Source organism: Rhinichthys klamathensis, unplaced genomic scaffold, assembly GCF_029890125.1.
Source record: "Rhinichthys klamathensis goyatoka isolate OS25496 unplaced genomic scaffold, OSU_Roscu_1.1 h1tg000019l_1, whole genome shotgun sequence".
Taxonomy (NCBI): Eukaryota; Metazoa; Chordata; class Actinopteri; order Cypriniformes; family Leuciscidae; genus Rhinichthys; species Rhinichthys klamathensis.
The window spans coordinates 7,053,453-7,077,057 of NW_026606570.1; the positions used below are offsets into that span (position 1 = coordinate 7,053,453).

Genomic DNA, 23,605 nt, shown 5'->3' on the forward strand with positions numbered 1-23,605 from the left:
CGAAACCTCACATTATGACGATAGCGGAAGTGATACAGTGATGACATTATTTGATTTGGATGCAAGATCAATACTAAATTGGTTTAAACAACAAAGCACCAATGTAACCCAAAACGCATCTGTGATTTCGGATTTATCTCGGTCACCATCTCGCAGACTTCCGCACGCACTAGTCTCGGACAGCTCTTGCTCGCCTCGCACACACGTCACACAGTCTATTGTGAGCAGCGGCGCGCGTGCAGGACTGATCGCGGGAGCGCGAGAGCACAGAAGACAAGAACCACGGTCGTGTTTTTTAGAATCTCACGAGCAAAACATTTGAACTGGATTAGTGTGTGTAAAGGAGGATTTGCCTCGCTGTCAGCATGTGTACCGCGTGTTGTGTGTCTCAGGTGAGTGATGCATTTACTGTACAGCATGTAGAAACATCATCGTCGTGAACCGCGCGGAACACTCGGTTTCCCATTATTATTTTCTATAGCATTTGATGCTGATGTACACATATGCTTTAGAAAAAGTTTAATAATAAAAGTTCCGTTCTTTTAAAACGTGTGATTGTTGTTTGTTAATAAGTATGTCAGTTTCAAATAGGCTACACAAGCAGCTTTTTAGTGTCATCCTTGTTTGTTGTATCAGTTAACAGACATGAATTCTCGATAGCAAATTTGCTTTACATAATTTTTGCATGGATATATAAAACATATTTTCATAAACTCCTTATTTTAGTCCAGTATTTATTTGACAGAGCTAATTATTTCTTAATTTCAAACCCGACTATGAAGATGCTGTTGAGGGGAAAATGCTTAAACCAGCCTAAGACGCTTTGATGGTCTCCCAGCCTGGTCGAACTGGTCTGTTGCCTTGGTTTAGATGGTTTTGTGTCATTTTTCAGCTAAACGCCAGTTTGGCTTGGCTGAAAGACCACATCCCACATAAAACTAGGGGTGATGGTTTCCGCTGACTGTATAAGATAATGTTTCCATCAACTGTGGTGTCAGTGTTATCCAACCAGAATTGTATCATGACTTGTTCTAACGGTCAGGAAATTATGTCATCACTATGATTGATCATGTTTCAGGTTCCTTATTTTGTCCTCATTTAACATTCTGGTCAGAACAAATTATTTCCCTGACTCCCTGTCTGTCCTTGTTTCCAAACGAGTAAATGAAATTTGATCAAATTAACCTAAATAAAACAGATGGTATTGGAGGAGACTCCACCTGGAAACCCTTCAGGTCTAGATATGGAAAATGAGTGATACTTATAATGTAATTGTCTACTTCACATTCTCAGTGTACTAATTTCTATGAGGGTCTTGTAGCCCCTTTGTACGCGGTGGTGTCCACGGGTGGTCTTTTCATTTCCTGGTTGGATCCATGTGGCTGCTTGTTTGCATAAGATTAGCAATGGAAAGAGAGAGCTTGCAGTCAGTGTTCAGCATCAATAGTGTTGTCTCATTAGTGCTAAGCTTGTCAGGAGCCAGTGGCCCCACAAATGTGTGGAGTCGGGGGGGATTGGCTTTGCGTAGTCTCAGTGTTTGTTAACTAATTGCTATCATTGGATAACCCGCTTAGTTTAACTGTTGATTCAACTTTGACACTAATGTAGCCTATTCCCTCTTTATGGCAACGACAACAGCAGCGTTTATTAACATTTGTAGATTCCGTATTCAAATGAGCATTAAACAACCTCACAAGACAACACCAAATTCAGTGCGCCTTCATTTAAATGGTTGAAATCACGATACTGTCATAATATCAAAGCAATTAAAGTGGCATAACACAGGTTGGACAGTATAATTTAGCTGTGTTGTCCATAACTTAAAGCGGTAGTTCACGCAATAATGTCATTATTTGCTCATGTTGTTCCAAACATGTATGACTGACTTTGTTCGGAACACATACAAATGTATTTTGAAGAGTGTTTTTTTTCTACTGTTTTTTCAATACAATGAAAGTGAATGGGGTCCAAAACATAATTGGGGCCTACTGACTTTTTCAATGTAATGAAAAAAAAAAAGAAAGTCAGTCATACAGATTTGGAACATCATTTTTGGGTGACCTGTCCCTTTAATACAGTAATTCTCATAAGATTAGGAGAGCATTGTTTCATTTCTGTTCATTTCATTGTGTTGTGGGTTTTTGGTCAACTTGTACTTCCACTCTACACCACTATTTAATTGTCAGTTTTATGGTACCTTTTCAAAACTCTTTTACACTTATTTTGTTGGTGTATAGTCAAGCTCTTGTTTTTCCCCTTTATTAGACAGACCTGTTCCCATTAAGAACAAAAACTCTAAAGATACGGATAACTATTAGCGTCCACACCAATGTACAATAACATTATGATAAAACCCCACAAAGTGATTATGACTGTAATCCATACGACCCCAATGGATATTAACATTGAAGTGAAACGATATTTGTGTGAGGAAAAAGACAAATATTTTAAACTTGTATTTATATTAGTATTTTTCTAATATTTTATAAGTATATATTTAGTATATATATTTATTTTATTAGTATAATATTAGTATTTTTCGAACACGTCGCCTATCATCTCACTCCAGAAGACGTTGATTCATCCACTGGGGTCGTATGGATAACCGTTGTGATCGATTTGCTTGGTTTTTTAAGCGTCACCTTTTGTGTTACTAATCCACTTGCATTTTATGGACTCACACAGGCCCCGTTCACACTTGGTATTAAGATGCGTTTTGGTCTTTCAGATCACAAGTAGACAATGGAGACACATTCCCGTTTATACCTGGTGTTTTAATCCGTTGCTTTTGTCTACTTTCAACCACTTCTGTCCTGATTTCATTGAGGGGAGGGCCTATGGGTGGCTAAATGTTTGGGCTTTTTCAGACCTTTCGATTATGGACAAAATAAGCTTGTACAATTTGCATATGAACACGACCGGAGAAAACAGAAAAACATACGGAGAGCAGAAGCTTACATTTCTTCTCTGATAGCCGAAAAGACCATGCCGAACACAGTGAGTGTGTGTTAGAAATCAGGACAGTGTTGTGTTCAAGCATTTGAAAAGGTTCTCAGTTCTTACGAATTTGTCTTTTTGTCTTGTCCTGCTGGGAAAATGTTATGTAAATCTAACTGATTTCTCCTTCAGATGTCTGGGTCACTTAAGGATGACTGTCCCATGAATCAGTCGTAATGATGCATTCTGCATAAAAAAGCTGGTTTTATTGCCCAGTAATATTGTGCTGTGTAAACGTTCATGGCTTAAGACAGTACTGTTGCAGCTTTGTACTGGAAGGGTCATTATCTCATTTTCTGTTTGTAATTTATTGAGTGACACACTGTTCTTGTGCAGGCCTTGACATAACTTAGATCTGATCTGTCTGAACTCCCACATTAGAACTCCAATGACTGTGTTGCGTCTACAAAATGTGCATTATACTATAGGAACAATTTATGTGGATTTTCACACGTTCCTCAAATCTCAGCTAGTGATTTTTTTTCTTCTTCTAGTGATCTGAAAGGTGCCGTTTGTGGAAGGACTGTGTTGACTTTTTGGGTAGCAGTGAGACATTCTCACCCTTCCACACAGCCTTTATGCATCTCTATCGCTCTCCCTCCATTACCATCTTAGAGGGTGTTTACTCTTGTCCCATGAGCCTTTGGGTTACTCTGTATTTGCAATTGAAAAAGCTGTCAAGCAATCGGCATCCATCCATCAACGTTGTGCCATGTGATTCTAGTTGGGAAGGTTTGACTCTTCAGTGTTACTATGGGTACTCTTCACACGGGGGAAAAAAAGCACTTTTTTGTGTACACTTCAAACAGTGAAGTAATACATTTTTGCCTCAGCTGTACAATTGCCTGGCTAACAGACCCACAAAGCAGCTATTCATGACATGGAGACTATAGATTAATTGTCCGCTGAGTTTCGACATGATAGTACTTGAGCTCAGTGATATAATGTGTCTTAATGTTCTTGGCCATTTGCAACATGCACCAAGGATCACTTTAAACTGTGTCCGATTATTTGTTTGGCTGACAAGTAAGGGTGTAATTATACACTTAATCAAGGTTCGATACAATTCACAATACTATCACAATACTTTAAGCCAATTTTTTTTGTTTTTCCCTATTAAAAGTTCATAAAATGTACTGTTTGATAAAAAAAACTAAATTTGGTATTACATTATAATGTAGATGCGCTTCTCCTCACAGCAGATCTTCATTTGTGTGTGTGACGGAGGGATTCCTACTGCTGTTTTGACTCCTTTACACATTTTATAAGCTCTTCACGAATTCTCAGGCTACGCACATACAACGAGCACATTTAGCCCAGCACACAGCATAGTTTTGGATGTTCAGTAAGTTCCCTCTCAAAATAGGCAACACATCATACAAGCCGACCAATCAGGTTGTGAATGTATCCTTATGTCTTTAGGTTTGGTGATAAAAAATCCCAATCTGAACGCTTAGTGGACCAGAACTAAATGTTTTTTTTTGGTCCAGACCAAACTAACCAAGCCAACTGAACTACAAGTTTGAACACACCCTTAGATTTTTTTTTTCAAAATAGGAAATTCTGTGTGATAATTAAATTTTTCTGCAAATTGGTCCATGTTTTCCACACCGTGGAAATCATAGGGCCCTAATTCTAGCCTGTGCTTGAGTTAGCTTTTTTCCCAAAAATCATACTACTGTGTCTTTGTAGAGTCCAAACTCATTGCACATGTTTGACTGCCTTACTATTTTTTTATTTTTTTATTAAAGGATGTAAAAGTAACTTTTTTTTAGCATCCAGCAGTTCTCTTATAGCTTTAGATCTTTATTTTATGGTCAGCTTTGCTGCGGGGTGTAAACACAGCGGGACTACAAACAAACCTAGAATCTGTTTGCTACAACACAACGTTCTTCCAACTTTTGGATGCAGTTTCATAAAGGTCCTCCACACACTTCTGTGGAGCTTGAGAAATTCCCAGCTCGAATTGTTAGGAAAACAATGTCCATAGGTTATTGTCCTTACCAGTAGTCTGTCACCTTTCACCCAGACCCCTGCTGGTTGCGGGAGAGGGTAAGAGAAGGGCTCTTTGTAGGGGGTTGAGAACTGTCTCCGGGGCAAGAGATGTGGGGGATGGTTTGTTTGCGAGAGGATGTAGAGTGCTGTCCCACCACTCGACCGGTGTTGACCAATGAGTGGGACTCCGTGGTGCTGTGGAGAAATGGGTCTGTCATTGGTCGGGGTCATACGTGCTGGCCACCTGGTGTCTGGAGAGGGGGATGTGTCCTCCTGATTTTTGGAAATAGTGTGCCTGCCTTTGCTGTGATTCCTGCTGTCTGTGTCGTCACATAGTTAATATGATATGCCGTTTACTGTCAAATTCATGAACCTTTAGACTTCTAGTGCTTTCTAGAGGAATATCAGCATTATTGTCTTGATTTCTTAACTTTTAGGTTGTTGAAAATAAAGATCCCATTCCCAACAAGTATAAATTAGTGTGTGTTTTTGGATAACACCAAATTAAATATGAATGATTTCTTTAATATTGACAAATCATGCAATAAAACATTTTTATAATAAAAAAAATCACTTCTGGGTAGATGATTTTGTAATTTATAAAATATGTAACATCACATAATATTATAATTATTATTAAAATAACCATAGGAGAATGGCAACAGAATAAGTCAAAAATGGTATGATCTAGAAACCTAAATAATAATACACATTTACATTATATTATATTTAGGTATGCGTGATATATCGGCCACCATATTGGTATCAGCTGATATATGTTCATTTTTGATATTATCATTATCGGCCCGATAAGAATATTTGGCTGATAGTGATATATTAAAGCCGATAAATAATGTATTATTTCCTTCAGCTAAGACGCAGTTCAGATGCACACTGGTTGCCATGATGGTTTTAAATTGCTTGAAGTATGATTGAAATCACTTCCAAAAGGAAAATACACTTAAGTGCAACATGTGCAACGCAAGTCTTTTAAATAGGCTACATAAAATTATAGTGAGAACATGTTGGTACATGGCTTTTAATGGTGAGATTAGTGTTTTTGTAATCAGGCTCTCAAAAATAAAAAATTTGGATTTAGATTTATCTGACAATATATCAACAAAAAAAAAGTAATATCAGTGCATCCCGATATATCCCAAGATATTATTTTAAACATCATAATATAAATGCATCCCTGGCTAATTATATTTAAGTTATTATTTTAAACATCATATTATAAATAATTTGTTCCAGTTGTGAAATGATGGTAATGATGTGAAAAGCACCAAATGATTGGAGCTCTTTCCTCTCTTTCTCTGCTTGCATGATCTTGTCTGCAAACTGCAAATGAAGAGATAAAGGGATTTCCAGGGCCGTTTGTTGATACTGCATCCCCTCAATCTGATCTCAGAGCCTCATGTTATGTCTGTATCTTGCGTCATGTGATTTAAGCTGCTTCATAGTAACAACAGCCCAGCTCTACTATTCCTTACAGCCAATAGGAATGAGGCATTTGTGCTGCTAAAGGGAATACCGGCCAATAACATGTTCATAGCCCCCCCAATGCTTTTCCTTAGTTTAACAGTACATTGGTTTATTTAAGCAGCAATTTAAATTCGACTCAATCTTAAAAAGATTGTTTTGTCTTTGTCATTGGTTTACAGTAACACTGCCTTTTTATACTTTTAAGTGTGCAAATGTGCTTTAAAATCCATTGTTTAATTGTAAATCATTGTAATGGTTTGTGAAGGGTTATTGTTAAGCACTTGAACGTGTCCCGCTCACTCATCTGATGTTTTTCTGCAGCTGGCCTGCTGCTGTGGATCGGCTGCCTGCTCCCTGTGCTGCGGCTGCTGTCCCAAGATCAAACAGTCCACCTCGACACGCTTCATGTACGCCCTCTTCTTCATGCTGGTCACGGTGACCTGTGTCATCATGATGTCCCCCACTGTGGAGACGGCAATGCGAGAACATGTGAGTCTTTGTTCAGAGCTTCTCAGTTTGCATTTTTTAGTATCAGGTCCCCTTATATATAAAGACCATTAAATCTGGTCTCAGGTCAGCAGCAGTGGGTGGTAAGTCATATAAGCCTACTGGTTTGGTGTACTTCATTCATATTCTGTGGGCTGTTTGGGGGGTAAAGTCTGCAGAGTAGTGTAAAATGGGTTTAAATGTGTTAATCTGAGGTGAGAGTGCTGCACTCTTGTTGGTAACTAAAAGAATTGTCTAATAAAGTTACTTAAAAACCAAAACTTTAAAAAGTGAACACACAATAGGGCCAGAGATGTTTCTAACTTTGTGAATGACACGCATTGAAAATCTGCGGTATTTTCAGTGGAGGTCTGTGGCCGTAGATTCTGTGTGGGTTTGACTTGTCATCAAGGGGGTAATCCATCGACCGGAAGTTGAAGCCGGCCGGGTGCCGCCATGTTGTAGCAGAACTTCACTTGCGTTAGCATTTCCATTGACTCCCAGTCATTTTGGCGTCACTTTGACAGCGAATAACTTTACATCTGAGGCGTTTAAAGACTCCATTTGTCCATTATTTATTTCTAAAGAAACACGACAATGTATAATGGGCTCCATTACCTTCTATGTTACATTATGGCCCCGTAGAAACAGATTTAGTAAAAATAGGCTAACGATTGCGTCATAACCACTCGACTCTCTGTCGCGCTGTACAGAAATTACCGTACAGACAGGAGGAGAAGCTCGCAGGCAATCGGGGGGACGTCCCGTCAAGGGAGAAGCCCATAGATAATGAGTCCATAAAAGCAACGGAATACTTACTCCTGCTCATTCACGCCAAAGAACTCTTTGCTCAAGTTCCCCGTCTCTGCAAGATTAACGTTGGCAGTTTTCACGCACAGCTACTAGAAGATTCACGTCTGTCAGACAGGTTGCTCACGTCATCAAGCTTAGTTTGAGTCGGTCTGAGTCTGCGCGTCAGGAACGGAAGTTCTCAAAAATCGCTAAAAGTGGGCTTCAACTGTCTCAACTGAGTTCCAATGAGATCGCTCTGTCCATTTCTTTTACTGTCTATGCTTGTCATTTTCTTGCTCAAACGATGCAATGCGTTTTATTACTGAATTTATTACTGAAATTATATCAGTTTGCGGTTCAAATTTAATGGCAAAAACATGTCTTGTTGTACAAACATTTATATACCATGAGTAGAGTCAGATTCAAAAGCAAATTACTTCTATGTTATGTTTATATGCTGTATAATAAATAATAGTTTAACATCAAAATACATTACGAATATGGAAACATTTGGATTCATGCCGAATGAGGGAGGCATAGGCTACGTGAGCCCAACATCGGTTTCCGTTTAACTTTAAATGAATTTGTGTTTGCTTGACGTTTAGCTACTTTTGTTTTTCATCCATGTTCTGTTCTGAATACTGTTACATTTATAGGATTAGGATTTGTTGTGGAGTGAGGGGAACTAAAATAGCTTATAGCTATGTTTATAGTTCTTATAATGTTTGTAAACATTTTGCTTTATTTAACGGTATTTTACATTATTTCCAAATGATTCCCAGACTTATATGCGTCTGTTTTTTCTTCTCTCAAAAACAATTTTATTTGTGTAGTGTATTTATAATCTTGCAGCAAAACATTTTAATATAGCCTATCTTTAAAAATTACTTAAATTACATTTTAAACCGGTTAACTGATAGTATTAATCGGAATTCTTACTGTCGGGTTAACCGTTTAATTATGAGCATCCCTAATTTTATTTCAGTAACAGAATTTAAAATGTTAGTTTTACTTAAGACTTACCACTGTGGATTTACTGGTTTGAACCAGTCTGAATGAACAGATACCGAATCAACAGCTGACTCACTCAGATGATCTTTTTCACTTATGTCTGTCTTGAAATGAAGACAGTTTTGTGTCATTACTGACTACTAGCTGTTCTAAAGACGCCAATTGGCTTTATGCACAGCTTTACTACTTCCTGAACTTCAGCCAGCCCTTTGTTTCCTGTCTGTCATTATTGGACAAACTGATTCATCCAGGTGTGCCTGGCCTCAGTAACAATAATCAGGCACACTTGGATTAATCAGTTTGTCCAATAATGACAGACAGGAAACAAAGGGCTGGCTGAAGTTCAGGAAGTAGTAAAGCTGTGCATAAAGCCTATTAAATTAAAAAACACACACAAAGTAAATCTGGATTCAAATCTCAGAATTTTTTTGACTGAAAAAACCATCATAGCTGTTTTTGAAGTCTATTTCTTCTGGGTTTTTTTTGTTGTTTTTTTTCTTGCTAGATAAGTAAATGCATACTACCTTACTAATAGATTATGTCCTCAACTACCTGGATAGATCTTTTTAAAACCTCAGGGGACATTTACAGCATTTGTAGGGACAGAATATATACGCATTAATTCATTAAAGAAAAGGTCAATGGAGGGATCAAGGGTTTATTTGCAGGCAGCTAGCCCATGTTATTCAAACAAACACAAAGGAGAGCTACATGACTCTTCTGCTTCAAAGCATGAAAGGAATGTAAGAATGCATTATCAATATTGAAAGAATGTAAGAGTATCGATGCTCATAACATCTAACACAGCATAACTCTTTCTGCATGTTGATTGTTCTGTTGCTATCTAAAAAAGGTAACTGAAAGCTGTTGAAATGCACTTAAAGGCTGGGTGTGTAACATGAGCTCAAGCTCTCTTTTTGTTCTCGGCACCACAATGAGTGCTTACTGGGTAAATGCCATGAGTATAAAAACCCTGACACTAAAAAAGACCAGTGCAGTTATAAAAACGCTGCCTCTCGGTGAGGCACAAAAGAACGGCCACTGAGGTGCCAAGACACAAAAAGATTTACAGCTGTTGAAGCTTTTTCACAAATAGTAGTTTCAAATTGAAGAGCACATAAAATCCCCCCCTGGTGGTCTTTCGTGGTTACAACACACGGACGGAGCAAATGGGATAGGAAATGGTGCATTGCTGACAGAGGAACACCTTAACAACCTTATATGATGGTCCATGTTATAATAATAGCAGTGCAATCCAGCATTATAACAGGTCTACAAATTGTACTGTTGGGAACCTAAATATATTTTAGGAATTGACCAGTGCCTGTAGTTTGTGCCAGCTTTCTCTTCAAAACCACAAAAGAGAACCATAAAAACTGGTTTCGAATTTGACTTACCTCTTAGCTGATCTCTGAGAAGTTCTTACAGAAAAAAACATGGTAATTCCATGTTTTTGGACATGTACAATAGTAATACTATAGTGTTCAGTACTTCGAACTGTTCGAAGTATGAATTTGAATATTATATCAGTAAGATTTTTAAAAATGTTTGTAAAGTCTCTAATGCTCACCAAGGCTGCATTTATTTAATCAAAAATAAACACATTAATCTTGTGAAACATATATAATCAAAGTAAATCCAAACTGTGAAATCCTTGCTTAAAGTATACGTTTCTTTAAAAAATTATTCTGAACAGAAGTGTTTTTTTTTTGTTTTTTTTTTGTCTTGTAATAATAATAAAAAATCTAGGACTTTTTACTTGTATTAAAAACATAATCAGCCTTTGAAAGAAAACAATGTTATTTCTTTGTGTATATAAGTTGATCTTTCGACTTCCAGTGTAAATGGGTGTGTAGTACACAGATCGGATTCTGTTTAACTTTAGGCTTGCCCTGAGGCGACTGCATCTATTCTGTTGCTCAAAATGTAAATTTATCCCTGTATTGTTTTGTGCTTTTCTCAGATTCCTTTCTACACAGAAATGTGTCATCAGCTCAATGCGGGGGAGAACTGCAGTACCCTAGTGGGCTATTCGGCCGTGTATAAAGTCTGTTTCGGCATGGCCTGCTTCTTCTTCTTCTTCTCTGTGTTCACCATTTGTGTGCGAACCAGCACAGGATGCCGGGCAGCTGTTCACAACGGGTAAGCGGTCCACCCAAACACATTTGAAGTGGTATTTACACTGGAAACAGTGCTTGTTCCTCCTCTGCTTTGCTCCGTGGCCCCTCTCGGCCCAGGTTCACAGGAGCTATAGGGACCACCGCGTGTATTGTTTGGCCTTCTGCCTCCATCTGTACTCTACTCCTATTGCTCCATTATTCACCCACAACCAAAGCCCTGAATAGAGGTATTAATTTAAAACTCTGTCCTGAGGAAATGGCGCTTGGAGACGAGCTTCATCCCTATGAATGGGATGGTTTAGCCCCACATGAGAGCACTTCATGTTGCAATAATCAGATCTTTGTGTTGTATGCAAATGCAGGGTGAGGAAGTATATGGCTGAACTCAGTGTTTTATCCAGCTCTATCCATAGAAAAACAGCCACAAATCCCTTAATAAAAACCTCATTTAGGTCTTCCTGAAACCACCCTATGATGACATACTAACAAGGGTAAACAGGAAATCTTATACTAGATGACAGTATACTCCCAGAAAGACACTAATTTTCAAGACATATATTTAGTGTGTGTATATACACTATCGTTCAAACATTTACATTTTGTTTTAAAGAGGACTCTTATGCCCACTAAACTGCATTTATTTGATCAAAAAGACAGTAACAGTAATATTGTGAAATTTTATTACGAATAAAATAACAGTTTTCTATTTTAATGCATTTTAAAATGTAATTTATTTCTGTGATGGTAAAGCTGAATTTCCAGCGGCCATTACTCCAGTCTTCAGTGTCACATGATTAAGAAATCATTCTAATATGCACATTTGCGTATTGACAACATTTCTTCTTATTATCAATATTGAAAACAGTTGTGGAAACAAAATTAATTAGAAAAGAAATAAACATTTCTAAAGAACAGAATTTATTTTAAATAGCAATCTTTTGTAACATTATATATAAGTGTCTTTACTGATCAATTTAATGCATTCTTGCTAAATAAAGAAATTAATTTCTTTACCGGTATCTTTAAACTGATGTCTGGATTTCAGAGAGTAAAAATGAAAACAAAAGTTGCTGTGAAAAAGCTGTTCATTGTGAAAAATGAATGTACTGAGTTATTAACAACTGTTTTGATTATTCATATTTTCTAGATCATTTTAATAATTTACTTTAAACTTCAATACAAGTATTTTATTTTTAGACATGTTTTCTTAATAATATCACACTTAATGTTGTTTTTAAACAGTTTCCTGATAAATATTTTCCCTTTATTCAGGATATTATGCCTTAAATCTGTAACAGTTTCTCCTGTTTATTTGTAGGTTCTGGTTCTTTAAGTTTGTGGCTTTGCTGGGCTGCTGTGCAGGCGGATTCTTTCTCCCAAATCAAGACACGTTTCTAGAAGGTTTAGTATGATCTGTTTTCACATACACATTCTTTTTTATAACATGTGCTGCTATTGTTTCCGTGCACCCTAAAGAGGCTTGTTTAGAGAGTTTTATTATATCTACTTTGAGCCTGCAGTAGTGTTGAGATATCATCTCTTAAATGTCCAAGAGCAACAGTGGACCTACAGTGAGCATCTCTTTGTGGTTCATAAACTCCAGTAACTCAAACGGAGTCTTCCATCGCCTGTGTCAATGAGCTCATGACCACAGTCATATTTAGAGGAACGTGACACAAGAACATCTTGAGTTTAAACCCTATTATGCAAATCATATTAAGAGAACAGATGTTATCATTTTAGTGATATCCTTGAATCAGCACACTTGATTTAATGGACGTATATCTCAAATCCTTTAATAAACATACTGAGACAGTACCATATTATTGTAATCAGATGGCACAGATGATAATACCATGGCACTGAATGATTTTCATAAATTTACTAAATGTACCTTATATGTTACATTTAAAAACCACCCTTTAAAATATTGCATTATATTATAAACTATTACCTTAAATTGCTTATGTTACTTTTTTTTTTTTTTTTGATTGCAAAACATGTGTTACCCCAAAGTGAGTGTGCAAGAGAAGTTCATGTATGCTTTTACTGTTTATTAGCTCAAGTCCAAATGATTATCGCTGTTTGGTGTCTCGTAAAATGATTCGTGCTTCCTGATGTGTTTTTAGTACCTGGCGTTTAGCAGAAAGCATTGTTTGTTTTGTCATACAGTATCAGCCAGAGGGAAAGACCTTTGACTCATCTCTCTCTCTCTCTCTCTCTCTCTCTCTCTCTCTCTCTCTCTCTCTCTCTCTCTCTCTCTCTCTCTCTCTCTCTCTCTCTCTCTCTCTCTCTCTCTCTCTCTCTCTCTCTCTCTCTCTCTCTCTCTCTCTCTCTCTCTCTCTCTCTCTCTCTCTCTCTCTCTCTCTCTCTCTCTCTCTCTCTCTCTCTCAGTCTGGCGTTACGTGGGGGCCGCTGGAGGTTTTCTCTTCCTCATCATCCAGTTGATGCTTCTCGTCCAGTTTGCCCACAGATGGAATCAAAACTGGTGAGCCGGCGTTTAGAATGTCCAAAATAACTGTCTGTTTTTCCTTTCTTTTGCTCTTTTCATTCACCAAGTGGAAAACTTATTAGGCTCCAGTACTTTCCATCATCGTATCCAACTGTTTCTTTGGTATGTAATTTGAATCCCTGCAACTGGAAATCATTAGGTCTGGGAATGGAGACTATAGTGTAATCTGATGGCGTTATTTCCACTGTCAAATAGGTTTCATAGCTGCCAGCCGCCAGGGTGGTCCTAACATTGTGCTGCTATAGCAAATGGGGACTTTTTAACACCAGGTTGAAAGATTTGGGGAAAGTTTTACTCTACTTGCTTCTTATTTTAGTCACTGGCACTGTGGAGGACAAAGTGTGAAGTACAAATCACATGGATGGTTGGGGCATTTGGTGTGCTGATTCACTCCCACAACCTCCAGTTTCAACAACAAGCAGAGCAGGTTTCATACCAGTAACAGTTAAAGCGTTGTTTAAAGTTCTCATTCCAAGAACCAGAGCGTTTTGTTTCAGTGGGAGTTTTCAAGACATGAAACATTTCAACTTCGAGACAGTCACGCTGAAAAAAAAAAGCTCCTCCCTATAATGCTTTCATTATAGGGAGCTTTCTCCTCCCTATAATGTCAACAGCAAAACACAAGGCCATACTCTACCGCCACAACACACATTATTTATGAACACACCCAGAGAGCTCTGCTTTAAAAAAAAACAAAAATAATAATAAAAAATAAAAAAAATAGAAAAAAGAAACAGAGAGAGAGCTCTGCTTAAAAAAAAATAATAATAATAAAAAAAAAAAATAGAAAAAAGAAACAGAGCTCTCTGGGTGTGTTCATAAATAATGTGTGTTGTGGCGGTAGAGTATGGCCTTGTGTGTTGTATGGCCTTGTTCTTCTGAAAGTAAGAGGTTCTTGGCTGCTCTCCAGTCTGTTGACAGGAAACCCATGGCAGAGCTCAATGTGCATCATAGTTTCCTCTTTGCTCAACAAATGGAAGCCTCAGCACAAAAGGGCAGAAACATTCAAGACAGTCACAGGGAATTTTGTAATACGTCAAATATGTCCCAAGAAGTAACTTTAATTTGACAAAACCGCCCTTTGGGGACATTTATGATTCAAATGTTGATAAAAAATGATAATTTAAATACATATATATATTATAAAATAAATAAAAACAAAAAAAGTCTTTAAAGTTAGATTTAGTCTGGTTTGTATGTATATATATATATATATATATATATATATATATATATATATATTATACGTATGATTTCTGAAGGATCATGTGACACTGAAGACTGGAGTAATGGCTGATGAATTTTTTATATATTTTATAGTATATTAAATAGAAAACCATTATTTTTTTAAATTGTAATAATATTTCACAATATTACAGTTTTTTTTTTTTTTATAAAATAAATGCAGCCTTGATGAGCATAATATGTATGTATATATATATATATATATAAGAAGAGACAAATCCAGTATTTCCTCATGGAGATGTTGTTGAAATGAAGCAGACGCTGGAGGGCTGCCCAGCAGATGGAAGTCACTCCTGTCAACACTTCTTATGTGCATTACTGAAACATTCCCTCACCCCACGCCTTCACTTATCTTCACTGCTCACTCAGTCATAGTTATCATGCACGGATATGGTACATTTATGATAAAAGCATTCTACCGCTGAGACTAACTTGTCATTTAACAGTGTCTCTTTATCCAAAATGACTTACAGTTGATGAATTTCAGTAAAAGTCTCTTGGGGCAATCTTGGTTTAACAGCTGAAGGAACACAACAGTTACAGGCCATTAGCGAGAAGAACATCAGGATCTCTAGTTGCTCACTGGTCCACCTTAGACTCAGCCTCAGATGGCACACCCACGAACCACCTGGTTAAGTGGACAAATTCTTATATATATTTAAGATATTTAGCAGCAATATACAGTAAGATCTTGACAAAATTGACAGTAAAGACATTAAAGGTGCTCTAAGCGATGTCACACGTTTTTTAGGCCAAAACATTTTTTGTCACATACAGCAAACATCTCCTCACTATCCGCTGGCTGGCTGTCCCCTGAACACACTGTAAAGAAACGCGATCTCTGTAGACAGCCCAGGCTCCACAAACAGCAACAAAAACAAACTGCGGCGACCCGCTCCCCGAAATATAACAAACTGTTCCTGCCAATGACCGACAAGAAGGGTTTGGGGGGTTAGTGCGCGGATGAGGAGGAGGGAGGGTCTAGCTAGCCTCCGTTTTGTTTGACAATAGTTCGAACGTCAACAAGAAGTGACGTCACCCAGGATCGCTTAGAGAACCTTTGAGTACAATGTATAAAGTATAAAAGTCATAAATTCAAATCAAATTCAAATGTCATGTGACACTGAATACTGGAGTAATGGCTGCTGAAAATTCAGCTTTGCCATCACAGGAATTAATTACATTTTTAAATATGTTAAAAACAAGTTTGTAAATTATAATCATATTTCACAATATTACTTTTTTTTATTGTATTTTTGATCAGAAAATGCAGCCTTGGTAAGCATATGAGACTTTCACAAATCCTCAAAAAATCTTAACAACCCCAAATTTTAAGCACACCGTTATATTTCAGTTTGATCTCAGTGTTACCTGATTTCAGATTTACCCACCCCTAAAAAAATGGTTTGTGTTACCTGTTGGCCCGAAGGCCCCTTCTTGTCTAAATGGGCGGTTCTGGGTCACAATGTATGATAGGGAATATTAGCTATGTGGGCCTACCCCTGGATTTGAGATCTAGATCTGAAGGAATGTCTACAGTGAAGAGCTTTTGTCTTATGAAAGGAATGAACGTTGGTCATTATGGAAATGATCCAGCTGTGTTCTTTAATTTGCTCGTCGTCGTCAGTATATCACGCACAGAATTTTCTACTGCTATCGGGGCTATTTTGGAATTGCGCTGTAAATCTGGCCCATTATGTACAATTATCTTGATAATGGAGTTGAAAGACTTCATATAACAGACATTATGCAATTCTAACACACTTGTCTAATGTTAACATGTTTAGAGACTTTTAAGATTTATACTGTTGTTTATTTTAATGTTTATTGCCTCCTTGTACCTCCATTTTAAGTACTTTTTTCGTAATTGCAATTTTGGTAACACTTTATTTTAGTGTCCTTGGCTTGTTTTATATGTTACACGTACTTATTGTGGTAATAGTACATTATGCATAATTATTACATGCAACCAACCCTAAACCAAACCCTATTCTTAACCCAAACCTTATAGTAAGTAAGTGTTGTTAATTAGTATTACTCAGTACTATATAATTACACTGTAACAGGGACACCTTAAAAAGTGGGTTACACTTTATTTTAAGGTGTCAGTGTTACAGTGTAATTATACAATTAAGGACAGAGTAATAATAATTAACTACATGTACCTACTATAGGGTTGGGTTAGGATTATGTTTAGGGTTAGTTGCATGTAAGTATGCACAATTTAACTACCGGTACATATAACGTGTAATAAGGGAACTGTAAAATAAAGTGTTACCAAAATGTCTAACTGCAATTTTTTTTTATAGACAGAGGGACAAAATTGTTTTCATCATGCCACAAAAGCTGAAGTTGTTTTGAACCCACGAGCATTCCTTTGAACCATCTCCAATGTGTCCCTCCACAGGAGCTCAGGAGCCAAATATAATAAAATGTGGTATGCAGCACTGGCTTTTGTCACACTGGTGCTGTTCTCCGTGGCAGTGGGAGCCATGGTGTTTATGATCATGTTCTACACGCACCCAGAGGCCTGCTTCCTCAACAAGCTCTTCCTGGGAGTCAACTGTGGCCTGTGCTTCGTCGTGTCCCTGCTGGCCATCTCGCCCTGCATTCAGACCTGTGAGTTTACCAAGATGCTTGGGGTTCAGTGACCCACTTTTTGTACTAACAAGCAGATGTTTGTTTGATGTCAGGCAAACAAGTTTATTCATAGTGCCTGGAGCTTTTCCCATGTTTGTGCAAGCCGGAGAGTTTTATACATTTAATCATCATGGATTCTCACTAAACAAACCAACGTTAAAGGTGAAACTGAGTACGAAAGTCATTTAAAGATACACTTTTGTCACACGATACACTCAATTGGTTTAAATGCTAAAAGTGATTATAGACATCACAGCATTATAATGTACAGTATGAAAATTGAGAGGATATTGTATATTCATATATTGTGATTTGTTAAAGATTACATTAAAGTGTTCACTGAACGAAGGTGATCTAAATATCGAGATCACCGATATTAGAGGAAGTAAGCATTAACAAATAAATATACTCTATCGATATACAGTATCATGTGGATTTTCTTTTTTTTAACTTAAGTAATACTTTGTTTTCAACATTGATAATAACAATACATTTTTCTTGAGCAGCAGATCGGCATATTAGAATGATTTCTGAAGGATCATGTGACACTAAAAACTGGAGTAATGATGTTGAAAATTCAGCTTTGCTATCACTGGAATAAATGACATTTTAAAATATATTAAAATAGGAAAGTTATTTAAAATTTTAATAATATTTACTGTTTTTACAGTATTTATGATCAAATAAATGCAGCCTTGAACATAATCTTCTTTCAAACACATTACAAAATCTTACCAACCCCAAACCTCAACCCCAAAAACAGGATGTATGAATAAGCATAAACACTCAAACAGACAGTTGTACAAATCTGTATGTGCTGCTATTTACCAACAAATCTGATGTTTTGTCCACACAGTCCAGCCCACCTCAGGTCTGCTGCAGCCCGCGATCATCACCGTCTACGTCATGTACCTCACCTTCTCAGCGCTCGCCAGCAAACCCATTGAAAGTGAGTAAAAATACTCTCGCTTTCACACTCAAACACTGTCTCTCACTCTGTCCTGGGTTTGTCTCTCAGTGGTCTGTGGTGTGGACAGAGCAGTAAACAGAGGCTGCAGTAATGCATCCTATTAAAATCAGTCCTGTGCTCTGTCTCTTTCAGCGGTGGAGGAAGACGGATACAATGTCACTGTCTGCGTTCTTCCCTTTAAATCAGGACTGAAGAACGACACTAACATAGTGACGGGCATCGGAACGGTCATACTGTTCGGCTGTATACTGTACTCTTGGTATGAGCAATGACTATTTTGTTTTCTCAGCCTCACCTTAAAGGAATAATTCACAAAAAAATATCCAAGATCTATACCGGTATTGGTGATAAGTGTGTTATTTAAAAAAAAAATTATATTGATACCGTTATAATAATACACATCTGATAATATTGTAAATATTCCAGTGCCAGGAACTTATCTTGTTGACACTCAACATTGGTTGCCACCAATTATAAAATGAGGGAAAAGAAGACGCAATGTTTAAAATTGTCAGAGGAGCGGACAGACAAAAACAAGACACTCTACCTATACCCCAAAAGAGTTAGAAAAAGATACCCCAGTCTGCAGGAAGTGCCGAAATAAACTCTTAGAAAAAAAGGTTCAAGAGGTTTGCATTGGAAATTCTCAATACGAATACAACCTACGAATCTGACTTCTTCACCATGAACAATTCGAACAACCTCCAGTTGTCAATATAATATAATACAATACTACAGTACCTCTGGGTAATTCCCATCCCCAAATATATAACAATATAATACTAGGGTAATTCCCTTCCCGAATACATACAATACAATACAATACTTAGAAGTAATTCCCCTCCCGGAGTATGGTGACGGTGTCCCGTCAAGAAGCTACCATCACTACCCCAAACCACACGTGAGCACCAGGTCTTTAGCATCTAAACACTCTTCTCAGGTGTACGCTGGCCCGACACCGTATTACAGCCTCACAACAAATGTGGATCCATAGTCTTCCAACACTATCACTGACCCTGCTGTGGTTCTCTGAATGTTGAATCTTTAGTAATTCTATTCCTCAGCTGCGCAGCATATACCAGACACGACTCCCAAGTTGTTCTTTGCAGGAATAAAAGTTTTATTCACAGCCGGGAGCTCACTGGTCACAGCAACCAAGAGAGACTCTCTGACCAGAAATGTACATTTATATCTTACAGTTAAGTAGAAATCAAAGTCACTTAAGTCTCCTTTATTGTGATTGGTTATACTGATTGGTTTGTAATGATCTAAGCTAATCATATGACTGAGTTACGTGGTAAGCACTTTTTGGGTAAGTCTAGATTCTATAGATATACACGGTCTTTGACCAAGTCTGCACTTTTCTGCACATTCCATGTTGAAGTATCCTTTTGACCACTTCTGAAGACATTAAATAAAACATTTCCATCACAGGTTCTATATGACCGTTGGGGTCTTTACTCAATTTTCAATTTTATGCCAAAAAGATTCTATATAATTAAAAATTTCTTAAATGGTTGCATAATACTTTCATGTTGAACAGGAAGTATGGATGTTATGTATGTTTTTATAATTTTAATCATCAAATTTAATTAAAGATTAATTAAATTTAAATCCATAAAATGATCCCATGATGGAAAATCCTAAAATGTTCTATATAAATGAAGTGCCTGACAGAACCCTTTAAGGTTCTATATAACCTTTTCTTCCAAGTTTGTGATGGTCCTAATCTAAACTGCATTCTAAAAAAAACGTATAATACAAGATATTATTGTGCATATGAATCATACACTATTTCAAAAGTAGTTTTTGTGTCAAATTTGAGTAATTTCCTAGGAATCTTCCCCCTTGAGCGTAAAAAAAAAAAAAAACTCCAAAAGTTTTGTTCTTTCATAATCAAACCAAACCTTGTGTTCCACTGAAGAAAAAATATAATACAATTTGGAAAGACATAAAGATGCATAAACGACAGTATGTTGTACTATATGTATGTAACTGTCCCTTTAAATATGCTCAGATGTTTTTAGTCTGGATGCAAATCCCCATAACATGTCATTTAAATGGGTGATCCCAAAAACGAACCCAGGAGGAATAGAAACACGTAATTATCTGGCTATGACAAGATGTTCATTTAGATTTAAAAGCAGGTAGTCTGGTAGGAAGGGAGTGAAGATTAGAAGCTCTCAAACTGTCAAGACGTGAACGCACATGTGTTTCTCATTAACTGCAGACATGTCTGCTGAAGCTCTCTCTTTAGAGCCGCTCCTTTCCACCAGCCATATTTACACACATATGTGATTCACAGCGATGTGTGTTAGTTATCAGCCCAGTGATTCATTGTGGTGTCTCCAGTCAAAATGCTTTTGCCATATTTCCAGAAAAATTGACTTATTTTTTCATCTGGTTCTGTCTTGATGAGTTGTAGTCTTGGGAATGTTCTGCTTTTACATTTGACGGTTAAAAAAGAACACTGCCCCCATGTGTCTGATGTAATTTGAGTTGACACAAAAATACTCTTTCCCTCCAGTTTGATCTCCACCACCAAGAGGAGTTCAGCAGCCTTGCAAGTGTACAGGAACGATATGCCTGAAAATGAGGTGAACCTTTGTTTCTCTCTGCTGTGTTTCATACAACATTACATCAAACTAAATCATCAATCATGCCATCTGTTTTTTTTTTTTTTTTTCAGAGAGCCCGCTGCTGCTTCTGCTGTGTTGATGATACAGGCAAGATGCTTATTTCAACCAACACCCCTTTTAGTATTTAGCAGATCACTTGAAGATTTAGGAATAACCCATTTTCAATATTAATTTGGATGGTCTAGATCAGGGGTGGGGAACGTTGATTCTGGAGGGCTATTGTCCTGCAGAGTTTAGCTCCAACCCTGAAAAAAACACTCACCTGCCTGTAACTTTAGCAATCCTGAAGACCTTGATTAGCTTCAGGTGTGTTTAATTAGGGTTGGAGCTAAACTCTGCAGGACAATGGCCCTCCAGGATCAACGTTCCCCACCCCTGGTCTAGATGGATAAAAGGGTAGATGGAGCCTCTAGGTGGTGAAGAAGAATCACTACAGGTTTCTTAAAACGGGTATTTTATATATATATATATATATATATATATATATATATATATATATATATATATATATATATATATATGTGCTTATTTTCCAGAAGATTATGATGATGAGAAGACCGCAGGAGGGCAGAGTGTGAAGTATGATGAGAAAGATGGCACAATCTACAGCTACTGGTACTTCCATTTTGTTTTCTTTCTCGGCTCCCTCTACGTCATGATGACTGTAACCAACTGGTTTCAGTAAGTATATACAAATCTCTTTTTGTTATTTTTGTATCTCTGAATGTCGCACCAGCTGTCATTTAGCATATTTTGAGTTATTTTAGTAAGGAAGGTTTCTATTCCTCAAAGAAAGGGTGAATAATTAGAAAGTGAATTATCTTCATTGGGTTAAATTATTGTCCACATACGCTGCCGTTCAAAAGTTTGGGATCGGTACGTTAAGTCTCTTATGCTTACCAAGGTTGCATTTATTTGATTAAAAATACAAAACAAACAGTAATATTGTGAAATATTATTACAATTTAAAATAACTGTTTTTTATTTGATTATATTTTAAAATGTAATTTATTCTTGTGATGCAAAGTTGATTTTTTTAGCATCATTACTTAGTCTTCAGTGTCACATGATCCTTCAGAAATCATTCTAATATGCTGATTTGCTGCTCAAGAAACTTTTTTTATTTTATCAATGTTGAAACCAGTTGTGTCAGGATTCTTTGATGAAAAGAAAGTTCAAAACATCTTTTGTAACATTATAAATGTATCACTTTTGATCAATTTAATGCATCATTGCTGAATAAAAGTATTAATTTCTTTAATTTTCTTTCCAAAAAAAAAAATTTCTTACAGACCGCAAACTTTTGAACGGTATTTCAATAATATTTCACAATATCGCTGTTTTTAAATAAATGCATCCTTGGTGAGCAGAAGACATGTCCCAAACTTTTGAACGGCAGTGTATATATATATAAGTACGTAGTATCTGAATCCAAACTTGAATAAGTTTGAATTAAAGTTTGAAATTGATAAATGTTTTTTTTTTTTTTTACATTTCTTACATAAAATAATTAATCATTTAATTAATGTAGTCAGATAATTGTATTTATTTGAGTTGTAATTTTTTACTCTAATTTTACCATCAAATTCCTGTGACCTAATTGAAGCCCAGTATGCAGTTATGAGGAACACCAGAATGCCAGAGGTCACTGTGTATTATTAATATTCATATGATCTTCTCTCTTTGCAGTTATGACAACGCAAAGATCGAGAGGCTGCTGGAGGGGAGCTGGTCAGTGTTCTGGATCAAGATGGCATCTTGTTGGGTCTGTTTATTTCTGTACATGTGGACCCTGGTGGTTCCAATGCTCTTCCCAAAGAGATTTCAAGCCTAGAAACCCTTCACACATGACCCAGTATCACCACTGTCTATTTACAACTACTGTGTGTGTGAGAGAGAAAGAGAGAGAGAGTGAGTTTTGTCTTTTTTATTTGTTTTCTTAGTTTTAGTATAGTAAAGGCTCAAAGGCTGCTTATGTTTTGTTTTAAATACATTTCCATGGAGATTCGTTACAGAAATCATGTTATGGTACCTCCCATACTGATGTAGGGCTCTTGTTTACCTCATAACATGAAGGTATGAAAACAAAGCATTGCTCAGGCTCACACATCACCTGTAAGTGTCTTGCTTGTTACGCTTTTCTGTTGGTAGCTGAAGAATTCTATGCAAATCTGTGAGTTTGTCTGCATTTTTTTATGTAATATTTTTTTTTAGGTTTTTAGTGTTTTTTATAGGTATTGTATTTCACTACGGGGGTGTTTTACTAAGGTAACAAGACTTTTCATTTGAGTAAATGTACCTATTTATTAACTAGAAATGATGATTAGGTAGGACACTGCTGCCTTTGCAAGACCACGGGACTACGCCGTCTATCAGTTGCATGATGGAAGTTGCACTCATGGGAACAAACCAGCTGAGAAATTGCATTGCAAGGTTATTCCAGTACATGTATGTGAATAGATTTACTCATATCTTGTTGCCGTATTTATTGAAGCACCCTCATAGCTTCCTTTTCAGACTGCGCCAAACCAATATTTCCAAATAAGTCTGCAACATTCCTAAAGTTTCCTATCTTTGGGTTTCATCTTCAATCTCAGGTAGTGATGAAAGCTACATATTTAGCATATGGTATTTCCAGTGAATCATACCATTCTAAGTAAAGTATGTGACTGCCATTCCCAGTTAAGCTTTGTACGATGATTTGAGATGGACA

General features: G+C 36.9%; 1 protein-coding gene across 2 annotated transcripts; it reads left to right on the forward strand.

Annotated features, from left to right (window-relative positions):
• The first annotated feature begins 120 nt into the window (after window positions 1–120).
• serinc5 (serine incorporator 5) lies at window positions 121–23,067 on the forward strand. 2 transcript variants are annotated; one of them, XM_056237607.1, is made up of 12 exons: window positions 121–392; window positions 6,799–6,966; window positions 10,730–10,908; window positions 12,205–12,287; window positions 13,281–13,374; window positions 17,051–17,262; window positions 18,140–18,232; window positions 18,386–18,512; window positions 20,781–20,850; window positions 20,943–20,979; window positions 21,432–21,573; window positions 22,582–23,067. In XM_056237607.1, exons 1-12 carry the CDS (start codon window positions 366–368, stop codon window positions 22,724–22,726), a joined length of 1,377 nt encoding a protein of 458 aa, XP_056093582.1. In that variant the 5' UTR covers window positions 121–365; the 3' UTR covers window positions 22,727–23,067. The 2 variants fall into 2 exon arrangements, with proteins under 2 accessions (XP_056093582.1, XP_056093575.1); XM_056237600.1 differs by having other exon boundaries at window positions 122–392; window positions 21,429–21,573.
• Window positions 23,068–23,605: the final 538 nt, after the last annotated feature.